At 39.6% G+C, this 17,075-nt stretch overlaps 1 protein-coding gene across 4 annotated transcripts in view; it reads right to left on the bottom strand.

Moving 5' to 3' along the window:
* The window catches only part of mtor (mechanistic target of rapamycin kinase), a 265,629-nt gene that overhangs the window by 77,014 nt on the left and 171,540 nt on the right, over positions 1–17,075 (bottom strand). For all 4 annotated transcript variants that reach the window (XM_067970643.1, XM_067970645.1, XM_067970644.1 and 1 more), the window contains 2 exons: positions 4,583–4,683; positions 1,464–1,579 (listed from right to left, as the gene is read on the bottom strand). In XM_067970643.1, coding sequence (XP_067826744.1) covers positions 1,464–1,579; positions 4,583–4,683 — 217 coding nt within the window. The remainder of the gene's footprint in view (positions 1–1,463; positions 1,580–4,582; positions 4,684–17,075) is intronic.

Below are 17,075 nucleotides of genomic sequence, written 5' to 3'. Positions count from 1 at the left end.
TGTTTCTGAATGAACATATGGAACGAGCAACTCACACACATATATATAAATTTTAAATCTATAGAAATCTTTGATTTTGTGACATCTAGTTCTGAGTTTTCCTACTTTGGCATTCTTCAGCATCTTAATGATTCACCTGATATGTAATTCTGATTGTTTCTGTAGCATACTCCCTGTAATTATTTTTTGGGTTTTGATTGGTGTGTGTGCATGTGTAAAACCCCCTTACTTTCCCCATTGGAAAGAACTTGCATTTATATAGCACCTTTCAAGGCCTTAGGATGTCCCAAAGCGCTTCACAGCCAATTGTGAAATTACTGTTGTAATGTAGGGAAATGCAGCAGCCAATCTGCGCACAGCAAAGTCCCACAAACAGCAATGGGATAAACATCAAGATATTCTATTTTTTTGGTGATATCAGTTTAAGTAAATTGAAAATAAGACAGCTAAGATACGTTCAAGTGTGCACTATGGGATTGAGGGTGGGCTGTGCAGCCAAGTTTTGATATAAAAGGAGACCAGGTGTTCAAAGTAATGTGTTAATTCTGGTAATCAAAATACATTTCAACACTGATACTGGCCCAAGGTATAATGAAATATAAACATTCTGATATTTGCAATCTATTGTACCACTCCATACAGGACATATTGTCCATCATTGGTATATTGTTGCTAATTAAACAGCGATCAGAAATGCAATGCATATACTGAACAGCCTCCTTACCAACATTGACACTTACTACACGCATGTATTCATAATAATTGAATTTACATAACACTTTTATCGCACTGAAATATTTTAAAGTATTTCACACAATTAATTACTTTTGGAGTGTAATGACCATTATGTAGGAAAACGTGGCAGCCATTCTGCACCAGTAACATCCCACAAACAGCAATGGATGAATGACCAGATAATCTGGGCTTTTGTTGGATAACTCCCTTGCTCTTTTTCTAATGTGCCACAGGATTACTAACGTCCATTGGATCAGGCAGACAGGACGTAGGTTTAATGCATCATTGGAAGGACAGCACCTCCGACAATGCAGCACTTCTTCAATATGGCACAGCACTGCCAGTCTGGATTATGTGAACTCCTGGTGTGCAGTTTCAACTCACAACTTTCTGACCCAGAGGCAAGACTGCTGCCTGCAAAAATCTGTTTGATATTTATAGTCAGATCTATTGTTCAATATTTATAGTCAGATCTATTGTTAATGAAAGCACCTTCAAGGAAATCCCTAGCAATAACACAAATTTCTAATTTTCAACTTTGCACAGTATTTAATAAAGTAATTGTCCTGCCATATGCAATCCTTTTATCCCTCTCTAACTGATTTCATACAATAGTATCTCAAAACATTTGTAGGTTAAAAAATGAATGTTATTCTAATAACTGCTGTGCTCCTGATAACCTCCGCTCTGATCAGCTGGACAAATTGTTCCATTAAAATGACACGTACCTGCTGGGCTAAGGAGAAGAGGTCCTGATGTAAAGCCAGCACTGCTCTGTAAAAAGCACCATCATGAGTGTCTCTTGGAATCATGCAGGCGTATTCCTCCATACTGTCCCAGTGACCTTTCAGTAAACATGCACAATCAGCACTGCGTGTGAAATCACACATGCACACATGGTTGCTAAACTGCTATCTGATGAAGCTTTATGGCTTAAAATCCCAGTTACTGTGTGTACTAACTTTGTTTGATTAAGCCAAACTGACTTCGTTTTAATTGTCTTGCTCCCCCAAAACTTAAGAGTCCAGGCAATTATTTTCTATTATGGATAGGGCAAGTGATTTGGCTTATCCCACATCAAATCCCATGAACCTAGCACTTACCTTGATTTGCTGAGTACTGCTATCTTGCAAAAGAAGTCCCAGATGAAGTAAAAATGCAGTTTTCTGAAAGAATCCGAACGATAACAGATCACATGCCCTAATTATAGTTTACTAAACGCTACCTGGAATTCCTTTTTTTAAAATGATGTCCAGTCATCAATGAGAAATTTCAGGCTCTAAACAGCTTGTACTTTTTTCTCCTGCTTTCTTCTTTCCAATTCTCTCTCCATCCTACTTGTATTGTTTATTATCCCTCCCTAATCTATTTTTCTCTAAAATTAGTTGTAAGATCATTTACTTGTGATGTTTTTCCTCTTGGATCCCATTGTCCATTTGGGAAGTGGGAGCAAAACTTTAAAAATGGGGTTTTAATTGGCTGAAAACAGCTTTAAAGGGCTGTTTTAAAGTCAACCGAAAGATTGACATGGTTCCGTCATAAATGCAGACGTGTCAATCTTGGACATGTTTTTACATGAAACATGGTAAGAATTTTGTCAATGAGCAAACTCATTAACAGTGCCTGGATGAGTAAGCCTGGCACACGAAGGGTTAGTTATCTATGATACCTAGAAAAATACAAGTATTAAGTCAATGTTTTCAATCTTCCACTTGTTTAGGGTTGGCTAAAATATATAGAAAAGCTAGAAATGTCAAAGTAAGGCTTTTTAAATTATGAACTTGACTACTCAATTTTCTGTGGATTAATAGTCACTCTGCACCCTGGCGACAGTAAAAAAGCTTAGAACTCAAAGAATTATATTTTCCTGTAATTTCGGCAAGCAGCATGATATTATGGTCTGGAGCCTGACGGCTGCTAATGGTCTCTCCTCAGTAATCAATGGTTGCTCTTAGCAAGTGAAAAATATCCAATCTAAGATGTGTTTTTACTGTGTAGCTAAAACAAATTTGTTAATAACTTCATACTGAAGAAAAGTTCTGTATATTGAAGCGGGGCTGTTTGTAATCTGCATCAGCAAAAATATTAAAAGGTCTCCACTGAATCGAGGTGCATTACTTTTTGTTTTCAATCATCTTTTTTTCAAAAAAAGCTCTGTAGAGTAGTCAAAATATACAGAGCACACATTATTTATTTTTCAGGGTATAAAATCCTCCCTTTTCCCCCACAATCCTCATTCATCTTTCTGGGCCACCCACCAACAGCAGCTAAGGCAACAGGTGGGCAACTTAATCCTAGACCTTCACAAATATTGCTGTGAACCAGCTGCTAGGAGGTCACAGAATCATAGAATGATACATTACAGAAGGGAAGCCGTTCGTCCCATCGTTCCTGTGCTGGCTCTTTGAAAGAGCTAAGGAGTTGCGTGACTTTCCTCCTCCTCCCCTCCCACAGCACCGCAGCTGAGATCAGCAGCTCAACAGTGGTGGAGGAAATCAAACCGTGCACTTCCCGCTACTCTGTGGCGCCTCATGCAGGTGCTGCAATGCATTGCACTGTCCACAAGCCACATTTTATTAAAGAATGTGGTTATTCTGTCAAACTGCAGTCTATATTGATTATAGGTTGCAGTGCATAACAGAACTGGTCCAATTTCAGGGTTAAAAGAATCACATTTTATGAAAACAATTCAAGGAACAATACTGAACTTAGGGGTGTGGGGGAAGAGAACAAATACTTTCAGCCCAAATTGCTCCTTGGTCTACACATGGAATCTTGTCAAAAACAATATGCACAATCATGTTTGAACTTCATTACATAGCAACTTCAGCATCGGACTCCAACATCATAAATGTCCTTTTTGATTCTAGTTTTATACTCAATCGAACTTCTTTACCCAGAGTAGTTAGAATGTGGAACTTGCTACCAACATGGAGTAGTTGAGACGAATAGCATAAACGCATTTAAGGGGAAGCTAGATAAGTACATGAGGGTGAAAGGAATAGAAGGTTATACTGATAGGGTTGGATGAAGTAGGGTGGGAGGAGACTCATGTGAAGCATAAACACCGGCATAGGCCAGTTGGGCCAAATGGCCTGTGTCTATGCTGTAATAATCTTGATGTGGCGATGCCGGTGATGGACTGGGGTTGACAATTGTAAACAATTTTACAACACCAAGTTATAGTCCAGCAATTTTATTTTAAATTCGCAAGCTTTCGGAGGCTACCTCCTTCCTCAGGTGAACGATGTGGTGACCTGAGGAAGGAGGTAGCCTCCGAAAGCTTGTGAATTTAAAATAAAATTGCTGGACTATAACTTGGTGTTGTAAAATTGTTTACAACTGTAATAATCTGGCAGAGGCTGTCATTTAATAGGAAAGCAAACCACAGCAAACAAAGATCAGCTTCCATTGAGCATGCAAAACTACAGATAATTAAATGTAGATGAGAAAACACACTGGCTGTACCTCGCTAGCTCAGCAATCAAATCCGTGGTGCTCGTCAGTGAGAAATGCCATATCAAAGAGGCACTACTGCAGCTGTATCTTTGCACAGTGCAAGATCATCTTTAACAGATTGATGAACTGTACTATCATTGTATTATAGTTCTCACTTGGACTAAAAAAGGCTTAGTTACAATTTAGAGCTTAAGAGCTACTTTATTTTCTCTCACACACACACACACACACACACACACACAATCTACATTCAGTACAGAAATTTGGGTTCCATATAACTCATTAGAAAAAAAATCCCAGAACACACCAGTAAAACGAGCAAAATAAAACGAAGATGACAATGCTAACTGTGCGTTATCCCCTCCGAGAGTTGAAGATAATCACATACCTAGTCCCCATGCAGCTGCAGCTGCCATTCTCGCCATTTTCGCTTGTGTGTCTTCACACACCACGGTCCATTTTTCACAACACTGCTGATGGAGCTGTCCCCTGCAAGAACAGGTGTAACAAGTTTAGGCAGCTGAAATCCCCATTTAGTTTGCGTTTTTAAAAAAAAAATTACCTAAAATGTTAATGATTTAAATATTGGTTCAGCTTTTGTACATTTTTCTTACCATTTGCAAGAGCATTCACTGATACAATGAGCCTGTTGATATATACTAGTATAGTTGTACATACTGGCACAGTGGTGTTACACTTTTCAGGATTTGTTGTGTTGATGGTGGTCACAGGGTGCCTGAATTGGCAAAAGTGCCCTTGGGTACCTACCTTGTCTAGAAGTGCAGTTAGGTTGGGATGTTATATATCAGAGAAAGAGAGATTACCTACCTTGTAAGGGCTCCCTCATTCTTCTACTAACATGCATCCTCTATATTTCTTGGAATTATTGCCTAGCTTGACAAGTTTTGTTGAGCATGTACATTAAAGCACCACCTGGACACTGCTGATAGATGGTGGTGTAGGCTCTCTCCTATACCCACATTGTATAAAGCCACAGGAGTTATGCCATTTTGTCAGTTTGTTCTGACCTAAAGCTAAACTAAACGTAAGCACTTAACCCTAACCTGTTCCTAAAATTACATCTACAGAACCCACGGGGATGGACGGGTGGGATTGTGGTGTGTGGATGATGCATCATACTTCAGAATAAAGATGACCCTACAAGTGGGTAATCATCTTTTTTCTTCATTCTGAATCCTCTACACACCATAGGAACATACCAAAGTAACATAGGTGTTTGGTAAATGCTGAGCTCTGAGAATAATCTTGCGATCCAGACATCAGCATACTAGCAGTCTCACAAAGGCAGTGAAAATGAGCTCCCCTACCCTCAGCTTGTTAAAACAATCAGAGGACCACTGTAATGCTGTCTGGCTACAAACAAAGCGCACTATTCTGTGCTATACCCTGGAAATATCCTAGAGCTAGTCTCTTGGTTACAATCAATTGCTGGGCCAGGACTTGCCCTGAGCCCAGTTCCCCTGCAGGCAGATGCTCCATCTGGTCAGGGATGCATCTATGACTACCGTTGACTGGAGTATGGTATCAAAAGGGATTCCCTCCTGGCCACTATATAAATTCCAGGGCCCGGTCAATTCTTACTGGTTGGGAAAGGGAGATCCCCGAGTACTATAAACAGGTACAAAGGGAGAAAAGCCTTGTACTGAATTGTCCAGAACAATGCCCCTTGTTTGGCTTCTCAAATTGACTATGATTTCCAGGCCTTAGATTATATTGAGAATCAACTGGATAGTTCGACGAGCAGACTTTTTCTTCATACATTTATACGACACTGGAGGAAACAACCACATGCTGCACTGCCTTTCTGCAGTTCACGAGGATATTTTTAGGTGCGTTCTCAACACCCTTCACAATAGGATGCAATCCTACAATGTGTGGAATTAAGATAGATAACATACCAAGATAATTATGCATTAATAAACGGCTCAAACTTGCATTCCTGTAAATATACTCTGTAAACTGGTTAAATTGTAAATTCAGCACAACATGGATTTTACATTTATAATATCTACATCTTGCATTTAAAAAAAAATAAAAAGCCTAATTCAGCAAGTTTGGAGATGAACTTCCCCTCAACAAAAATGCCTTATTTTTCACCGACTGCTATCACTGTCTCCCCATTACCTATAATAATTCAGACTGATTTAAGGAAGCCAAAAGATCCCTTCAAATGTCTTATTATTCACTTTAGAACGCTGAACACACAAAGCCCAATTCTGTGTTTTCAATTTATTCCAGAAAACACAGAAAAAAAAACATAATTTAACAGGGATTGAAAGATTAAGTAGAAAGCCAGTGCAGGTGATGGCGTCTAGTATAAATTAAACTTGCCTCTAGTTTAGATTTGGCATTGCCTCTGATCAGTTCCAGGAGAATAACTTTCTCTTGCGGAAACAGATGGCTGCTGTCTGAGGGCAGTGTCTCAGAGGACTATGCAAATCTTTATTGACAGTAAAAACAAACTGCAGTCATTTTAATTTTACACATCAAAAGGAGTCAAAAGTAAGAGGCTTTGTAACCTTGTGACCACTAACACCTGCGACACATTTCATCACCATATTTCATGCTCCTGGTAGATTGGTAACAATTTCTGACACACACAGATGATTAGATTAAGAATGGACCTTCAGAAAACCCACAAAGGATAGATAAATTGACCACCTGTATAAAACATTACAAAAAAATGGATTCTTTCAAAACTGTAGTCAGCAAGGTCAAATGGAATGCTGTGGTTTACCTCTGGGCTACTTTGTTTCACTCATGGTAAATTCAGAGCTCTTAATTGCTCTGTAAAGGCAGAATAAGCTACATAACTGTTGGTGGCAATTCGATTGAACCCATGTAGTAGATAAATGGTGCATTTCTGACACCAGCATATTACAGACATTCAACAGGTCAGATGGCCTGCAATGTGTCAGGCTAAGGACAGCATCATCGGACTAGATAGTTCATCAGAATTGCTTGCAAGTAGAAATGGCTGTAAGACACAGAAAATGTAAATCACATAGAAATGCAGCATGGTAACCATGCACTTCAATCAGAAAGTTCCTATCAGAATCAATAAACACCTAAATAGAACATTTGGCCAAATCAGCAGTGGAACAGTTAAATAACTAGTTTTCTTCCCAAATTTAATTTGGTTAAAATTCAGAATCTAACTCCTACAATTTACATACAAGCACGGAAATGCTGAAGAATTTAGTGAGGAGATTTGGCTTTTCATTTACTTTCTCCTTCAGTTTCTTCCTTATTACTCCTCTCCTGAAAATAGTGGATTCCATGGCTGTAGGAAGCCCTCTGCCACCACACTCAGGTGCCCATTTTTTCACGTGAGGCCCACGTAAGCAAATGTTGGCAAACTTTTCGACTGTGTGCAGGCATCACAACCAATCATCAACCAACATCCACAAGTATGAAATTCCAGCTGGGGACACTGAATAGAAACAAGGAACAGGAAGTTATCAGAATCTCGACTTATCTCGACTTTCTTCACGTGTTGCAGACATTTTACTTGCATTGCAGATAAACCTGGTTTTGTTTGATGTAATGTTATGGAATACCGCATTAGCTGTGGCCTAATGATGGTTAGTGCACATCAGGCCACACATTAGATTATACGTTGGGCTAAAATGACTTAAAAACTCTGTCTTGCTAGATCATGAATATTCAACCCATATATAGTCCTCACTGACTTCATTCAGTGCTAAGAAGAGAAGGTACTTGATTCAATGGAAATGTTCTTCAGAGACTATTTGTATCAGAAACAAAAAATGAAAATGTACAAAAGTTTTTCAAGGGAGTTCAACTTTTCTGCCAAATAAATACTGGAAGCATCTTGCTGTTTTGGAAGGCTGATGGTATATAACAACACCATTCAAGTTAACAATTTCAAACCAGATCAGATCAATACTATCCCTGGAAGTTGGCACAGATCATTGGCAAGCTACACTGTTTTGCTGTTGAGAACAATTATACAGAACTGTGCAACTACAGTAGAAGCCAAATGCTAATGAATAGGTTTTAAAAATTAATTGAGAAATTGGATGAAGGACTAAGTACAGGACACCACCAAGGTGGAAAGGAGATGGAAAAAGGGTGAGCTACATTTAGTAGTAATTGGGTGATACCAACCTTGAGTTTTAAAAGCCTATAAGCTCATTAGGTAAATGTAGGAAGGAGGAAGCCTCCGAAAGCTTGTGAATTTAAAATAAAATTGCTGGACTATAACTTGGTGTTGTAAAATTGTTTACAATTGTCAACCCCAGTCCATCACCGGCATCTCCACATTATAAGCTCATAGGAGGAAGGGAAGACTGAGGAAGGTGAAGAGTATCATAGTTTTATGGTTTTGGGAAAGAATAATTTAGAGAAAGAAAAGGTACAATGAGTCTCAAATTCAACACAGAGTGGCAGAACAATATGACATTACACCAACTTAATCACAGCAGAGAAGCCACACAGTCTGTTCAAATGTGTTTAAAATACAAATATGTGGACTTAAATGTTTGAAGGATTGCAGAATTAAGATACTATTGATAAACTACTCTTATGGTCACAGACCTATAGTACTCTATTCTCAACCACATTCTTGTTCTTCAATATTATATTAAAGTTTGTTTCACCCTCTTCCCCACCCCACCAAAGAAAAACAAAAATTAACAAAATAGTAAGATCCAGAAAATAGGCTATTCTAAATCTTACCAGTGTCTAACTAGGGACATAAAACAATTGTTCTAAACACGTTGCAGGTCAGCTTGTGTTGAGCTCCAGCCTTGCATGGCATGCCACACCCTTACCAGAACTTATCAGAACAAGCCTACTCTCATATTTGCCTGTTGTTTCTGGACCTTCATTACCAGCTGTCCACACGTGAGTCACCCACAAGGCACTTTAACCAGCTGCTCTGTTTGGTTTCTACTATATTGCAAATCAGAAAGCGTGTCAGCCAACTCTTGGTCTGCAGACAGCATGAGCAATGACCCTTAGTGGAGGCTCATTTGTACGAGGTCCAGCAGCTGGCAAGGCACTCAACCACACTTAGTGAAACTGCAGTAGTGTGTTTTTACACATGTGGTCATCTTAGAAGAAATGGTTCTGGGAGCTGAAAATAGGTTGTGAGGTATGGCAATTCTTAGAGAGAAGAGTGAGGTGATTGATGTGGGACAAGAAGGAAATGAGCAATAATGAAGAAACAAGTGCGTGTTACTAATTGGATTGCCAGTGGTTTAATTCCAATGTAAACATTTTGCCCAAAGCAATTGAGCATTATGCAGTGCAATGGAACCCCTATTAGATGCATAATGTTCAGATGACTAACAACCTTCAAAGCATTAAAAAGCAAATGGTATGACACGTTAGTAGAAAAATCAAAGAAGTGATCTGATTTGGCCAAGACAGTGGTAGAAGCCTGCATCTCTCAAATCATTATCTACTAGCAGTACCAACAAACATTCCAGTTTATTTCATATTGTCACAGGGGCCTCAAGCTGATTAAGTTCATCTCTATTCCAGTATACATACTGAAACATTACAATCGTACAACAATTTCCACTGTATGTTTGCCAAACAGTGACACTCGAGTCAACGTCAATACTATAACCAGAGCCAGTAACTGAATAAGTTAAATCCCATTTTTTTTTACATGGGATTTTGGGATTATTGCTGGTGTTTTGGGAATGAACCACCAATTCTATCAGTTTTCCCCTGAAAGTTGAAACGTAATGACCTTGCGTACAATATACAAAGCAGCTGCTATTTCCTTTAACCGGGGCAATAATTTACGGTTACTGAATAAATTAAATTCTGTTCTTAATAAAGGGAATTCTAGAATTTTGGGGATTGAATTCTGGCATTCTGTTCATTTTTCCATGAAAACAGAAAACTATTCACTTGACTAGAACTGGCTTGTGAATATTTGTTATGCAAATACAAAGCACAAGGGCCAAGTAAAGATGCAGAAGAGTCAGAAACAGAGGCACAGCATCTCTGACAAACAGGCTGATTTATTGAACACATGCTCTAAGTATCATGAGAGAATGTTTTTTGTTCAAACTGAACATGAAGCAATTCTACAGATCCAATAAAGTTAATGAAAAGCTGCAATCTAGGCAATAACAATAGAAGAGTATTATTGAGTTAAAATATCTACGTTATATTTGTATTGACACTGGTGCTGGTTAATATATTTACTAGATAAAATGGGAAAAGTACTGAAAAACACAATTAGTATGAAAGCATTTAGGGGCTCCTACAGTTTAAAATGGGCAAAACTGACAAGATGACAGATTTTGAAAAGCTTAAATGTCTTCTCTAAATGTAACACATTAACATTACAAAATAGGACCAGAAAGATCTACAATGCTGACACCAATATTTTTAATTAAAAAAATGACATTGTGCGATATTATACGAGTTCTTAATGCAGTCATATCAAATTTCTTTAATTTTAACCAGATTACTGCCTCTATTAAAATAGTGGACAAAGGAATTTGATATGAACATGTTAAGCATTCATACAGTAATGGCATAGTGTAACTTCTAGGCTAACACTCTCAAACTAAAACATGTGGGAGATGAAATTGGGCCGTTTAGCGCTCGTATTTTAGATGCTACGCAGCCAACTAAGTCTCGAAAAATGGGGTCCGAGAAGCATGCGCACACTTCTGATGGGAAGTGCGCAGGACGCCATCTTAGTAAAGGGGTTTGCGCGCGCACATAACGACTGCTGGCAGCTCGTAGAGTAGGGAGATTATGACATAAATCAGTGTGCAATGCTGATTTAAAGGGGTCGCTGCCACTTTGGAACTCCACACTCCACCCAACGCCCTGCCTTAACCTCGCACAGCTGAACACGACGTTAAAGGGCATGAAGGGTTCCCCCCACCAGCGGTATTTAAAAGGAATTATACAGGAGTTACAGGTAGATTGCTGGATTATTACTTTTGGCTGCTGCTTGACTGCTAAGTGTTTTTTGTTGAGTTCTAGGGATGTTGAAACTTTCAGTAATTTACAGAGAGAGGGGTCTAGCTGCTCTTGCAGTCCTGTGGCTTTTACCTACTGCACAAATTAGTTGTTTCCAGACATGGGTGGCCTGGTAGGTCTACCTCTCGGAATAGAATTTGACTGGGAGCATGAAGGAGGACACCACAGAGCAGGACAAGCTGCCAAAACAGGGAGGAGGAGGAGCAGGGCACAAGGCACTCAAGCAGGAGGCCATATCCACAGGGTCTTCAGGGACCACTTCTCCTACCTCACCTTCAGTGAGAAGTGCATGAGGTGCCTCAAAGCAGGGCAAGGACAGCACTGCCTGTAGCGGTCATGGTTGAATAGCTGCCAGTGTGGGTGAGCAGTGAGCTGTGGGTGCAAGGCTTGCAACAGTGCTAAGTGTGTGAGGGTGAAGCAAACCATATGAATTAAAGGGTTGAGTACTGATTGATAACAGATTGTTGGTAGGTGGATGATGGAGGTGTAGTGAATTGAGCAGTGGATGAGGCTAGTGGTGCAGTTGGTAGGATATGCCACTTGAAGATTGAACTCACTCACTCACCGTGACAACTCGTGTTATATCATTGAACTTCTTCCTGCGCTGCATTCATGTTCTTGGAGCTATGCTCCTGGCATTGACCTCCGCTGTTACTTCCTCCTACTGCCTCTTAAGCATATGTCTGGGGAGCCTCCTGGCCCTCCTGTGGATATAGGATGTCCCTCCTTCTCTCTACCTAATGCACTGGAGGCTTTGGTGCAATATCAGAGAACCTTGGTGCACACTCTCTTGCAGGTTGAGACATCTTCACAAATCTTCTTCCAAGCCAATACACCTCCTGACAATAATTCCATCAGCCACAGTGCACCTTCCCTAAAGCATCACTAACATCGCATATTGCGGGCATTATTGGAGTGGTATTTTCGGAAAGATCTTGAGGCACAGTCTATTTCCTCCTCCCCCGGTCGTACTCATAAGTGATCATAAATAAAGCGCAAGTTAGCAGATTTGATTTTAAGAACTGTTCTCATTGTGTAATTCAGCGGCATTTTCGTGCATTAAGTGGAGACGTGGACATATCTCTTGATTCAAACTGCACATCCATCGTTCATAGTGAGATGCAGTGTTCAGCAACTGATGGGACAGGTCTGTTAACTAACTGACTAGTTTGTATTATCTTGAAATGCACCATAATTTTTACTCATATACACCAGGATATATGTTGGGACCACTGCTGATGCGTTCAGCCAATGAACAGCGCAGGTAGCGCTGTTTGCACGTGACAATCATTTAAAACAGTAGGCAGCACAAATTTAATGTGCTGCCTGCATCGCAACGACTGGGTACCGGTTAATCGCATACCACGCTGCCCGCACCAGTTTTCGGCGGTTATCCAATTTAACCCCCGTGATCTGATTTTTATGTGGAAATGTTATTGGTATTGAATTAAGAGCAGTTGAGCGCTATGCTTGAATATAGGAGTTTTAATTGAAATCAAGGGCCAGATTTTCAAAGCATAAGTAATGAACATCTGTCAATAGATTTCCACAATATATTCCAATCCCGACAGTGTGCTATTTACTTATGCTGCGCAGACAGGATTTTAAAACTTTGGGAGCATTTCAATGTTAAATTGAGCATCTTCAATTCACCAGTGGTGCATGTAATTTCGTCCACAAATTTTAAATTCTTGTCCTTATCTTTAAATCCCTCCATGGCTTCACCCCGCCTTATTTCTGTAACCTCTACCCCTACAATCCCCCTGCCAATTCTCCATTCCTCTGCCTTTGGCCTCTTGGGCATCTCCTCCCCAGCCTGCATTTCCTTCACCATAGGCAAACATGCCGTAGCTGTCTAAATTCCACTTTGGAATTTTCTCCTTAAACCCCTCCACTTCTCCAACTTCTTGACCTCTCTCTACAACCCACTTCTGACCAAGATTAACACCTCCTCCCCGTCTGTTCTAATCTCTCCTTCTTAGGCTCAGTATCCATTTTCCTCATGCATCAATAAAGCACCTTGGGCATATTTCTATTTTAAAGATGCCAGATAAATTCAAGTTGTAGTGTAAATTAAAAATAAACTGCAGATTTCTAACTTTCAAAAGTCATAACATTCGTCCACATGCAGTGCCAATTACCACAGTGATGATTATAATTTTCACAATTCCTGCCTTTGTATCCTAAGAATGCTGTCTGTTGATGGGCAACAACAGTAAGGCTGAAACTGATCATATTACTATGGCTGTGAGCCACATGAAGACACTTTGAAGTAGCATGCAATTATTTGACTAAAGAAAAATATATCACAAAATTGCTGGTTGCATACAAGGCTTTTAATTTGTTCTGTGTGTGTAATGAGGTTTATTTGGGCATTTTTGGGGGGTTGATTTTATTATGTGTCATTACTCCACTATTCTGCTCATCGCTTATACACTGAATTTCTGAATATTCACTTGTTCTCTACCACTTATAAAATCTCTTGAGATACCATTGATTGCATCTGTGAAAATGTGAAAAAAAAGGTTCAATTGAAATTGTTTTAATTTTGTAAATCATTAAGTGTATATTTTTAATTTACTTCCAAGAGGTTATGGGCCTCATCTAATTTCTTTTTGTGCAAACTAATAAATAGTTGACTCTACATTTAAATAGGTGTTTTAATCTTTTCCTCTGTTTTCAAAGTTTCATGAAAATTATAGGATAATGCAGTTCAGGGAAATGAACGCCAGTGAAGCAGCCACTGAGTGGGGAGGACTAGCTGAATTGAGCATCAGCGAGTGTAGGGCTAACCTGCTCTTCTCTGATCTTTTTCATTAACTATTGGTTTCTGAAATAGATTGAAAATTGCAACACAGGAGCACGGCTGCATCAATTTACACAGAAGTTTGTGTACAGTTTTTTCTGCGTTATATAAGAAATAGGAGCAGGAGTAGGCCATACGGCCCCTCGAGCCTGCTCCGCCATTCAATCAGATCATGGCTGATCTTCGGCCTCAACTCCACTTTCCTGCCCGATCCCCTTATCCCTTGGTTCCCCTAGAGTCCAAAAATCTATCCATCTCAGCCTTGAATATATTCAATGATTTAGCATCCTCTGGGATAGAGAATTCCAAAGATTCATAACCCTCTGCATGAAGAAATTCCTCATCTCAGTCTTGAATGGCCGACCCCATATCCTGCGATTATGCCCCCTAGTTTTAGACTCTCTAGAGGAAACAATCGCTCAACATCTACCCTGCCAAGCCCCCTCATAATCTTATATGTTTCGATGAGATCACCTCTCATTCTTCTAAACTCCAGAGAGTATAAGTCCATTTTACTCAACCTGTCTTCATAGAATAACCCTCATCCCAGGAATTAATCTAGTGAACCTCGGATACATTACACTCGGTCCCTTCGTCTAAATCATGAATATAGAATGTAAATAGCTAAGGCCCAAGCACCGATCCTTGCGGCACCCCATAAGTTACAGCCTGCCAACCTGAGAATGACCCGTTTATTCCTGCTCTCTGTTTTCTGTCTGTTAACCAATCCTCTATCCATGCTAATATATTACCCCCAACCCCATAACTTGTGTAACAACCTTTTATGTGGCACCTTATCAAATGCCTTTGAAAATCCAAATATACTACATCCAGTGGTTCTCCTTTATCTACCCTGCTAGTTACATCCTCAAAAAACTCCAATACATTTGTCAAACACGATTTCCCTTTCTAAAACCATGTTGACTCTGCCTAATCATATTATGATTTTCTAAGTGCCCTGTTACCACTTCCTTAATAATGGATTCCAGCATTTTCCCGACGACCGGTGTCAGGCTAACTGGTCTGTAGTTCCCTGTTTCTCTCTCCCTCCTTTCTTGAACAGCAGGGCAACATTTGTTACCTTCCAATCCACTGGGACAGTTTCAGAATCTAGAGAATTTTGGAAGATCATAACCAATGCATCCACTATCTCTGCAGCCGCCTCTTTTAGAACCCTCGGATGTAGGCTATCAGGTCGAGTGGATATGTCGGCTTTTAGTCGCATTAGTTTGTCCAGTACTTTTTCTCTACTGATATTAATCGTTTTATGTTCCTCCCTCTCATTTACCCCTTGGTTCCCCACTATTTTTGATATGCTTTTTGTGTCTTCTATTGTGAAGACAGATACAAAATATTTGTTTAATGCATCTGCCATTTCCTGATTCCCTATTATAATTTCTCCTGTCTCAGCCTCTAAGGGACCAACGTTTACTTTTGCTACTCTCCTCCTTTTTACATACTTGAAGCTCTTACAATCTGTTTTTATATTTCTTGCTAGTTTACTTTCATATTCTATTTTCTCCCTTTTTATCAATTTTTTGGTCGTCCTTTGTTGGTTACTAAAACTCTCCCAATCCCCAGGCTTATTACTCTTCTTGGCCACATTATAGGCCTCTTCTTTCAATCTAATACTCTCCTTAACTTCTTTAGTTAGCCATGGGTGGATCACTCTTCCTGTGGAGTTTTTATTTCTCAATGGGATGTATATTTGTTGAGAATATTGAAATATTTCTTTAAATGTTTGTCATTGCTTTACAACTGTCAAACTCTTTAATTTAATTTCCCAATCTACCTTTGACAACTCGCCCCTCATACCTATGTAATTGGCTTTATTTAAGTTTAAGGCTCTAGTTTCTGACATAAGTACGTTACTTTCAAACTCAATGTGAAATTCTATCATTATGATCGCTCTTCCCCAGAGTTTCTTTGACTGTGAGATTACTAATTAATATTATCTCATTACACAATACAAGATCTAAAATAGCCTGTTCCCTGGTTGGTTCCATGAAGTATTGCTGTCGGAAACTGTCTCGAATACATTCCATGAACTCGTCTTCCAAACTACATTTGCCAATTTGGCTTGCCCAGTCTATATGCAGATTAAAGTCCCTCATGATTACTGCATTACCTTTGTTACAAGTTCCTTTTATTTCATGATTAATACTCTGTCCAACAGTATAGCTATTAGGGGGCCTGTGTTTTTTCCCCCTTTTATTTCCTATTTCCACCCATACTGATTCTACTCCCTGATCCTCCGAGCCAAGATCCTTTCTCACCGCTATCCCTATGTCATCCTTTATTATTAGAGCTACACCCCCTCCTTTTCCATTCTGTCTCTTGGAGATCAAGGCAAGGCTGGCCAGCTCAAGTATACCTTGCAATTGATAAAAGCAGCAGGCAATGTTTCTATCAATTTTTTATTGTAATAATAGTAACTTTCAAACAGGCTGGCTAGTTCAAAAATGTGGAACAAAGATTAAATAATTGTAGAAACTTGAGAAGCGATTTAATGGCTGAAAATGGGCAAAAACAGTTCCTATTTTGCAGATGACACCAAGATTGGTGGCATTGTGGACAGTGAAGAAGGTTACCTAGGATTGCAACGGGATCTTGATAAATTGGGCCAGTGGGCCGATAAATGTGAGGTGATGCATTTTGGTAGATCGAATCGGGCCAGGACCTACTCCGTTAATGGTAGGGCGTTGGGGAGAGTTATAGAACGAAGAGATCTACGAGTACAGGTTCATAGCTCCTTGAAAGTGGAGTCACAGGTGGATAGGGTGGTGAAGAGGGCATTCAGCATGCTTGGTTTCATTGGTCAGAACACTGAATACAGGAGTTGGGATGTCTTGTTGAAGTTGTACATTAGTAAGGCCACACTTGGAATACTGTGTACAGTTCTGGTCACCCTATTATAGAAAGGATATTATTAAACTAGAAAGAGTGCAGAAAAGATTTACTAGGATGCTACCGGGACTTGATGGTTTGACTTATAGGGAGAGGTTGGATAGACTGAGACTTTTTTCCCTGGAGAGTAGGAGGTTTAGGGGTGATCTATAAAGCATTTGGACAG

Source organism: Heptranchias perlo, chromosome 32 (genome assembly GCF_035084215.1).
Source record: "Heptranchias perlo isolate sHepPer1 chromosome 32, sHepPer1.hap1, whole genome shotgun sequence".
In the NCBI taxonomy this organism is placed as follows: Eukaryota; Metazoa; Chordata; class Chondrichthyes; order Hexanchiformes; family Hexanchidae; genus Heptranchias; species Heptranchias perlo.
Note: the sequence above shows the minus strand (reverse complement) of the source record. Positions and strands in the feature narration are given on the sequence as shown.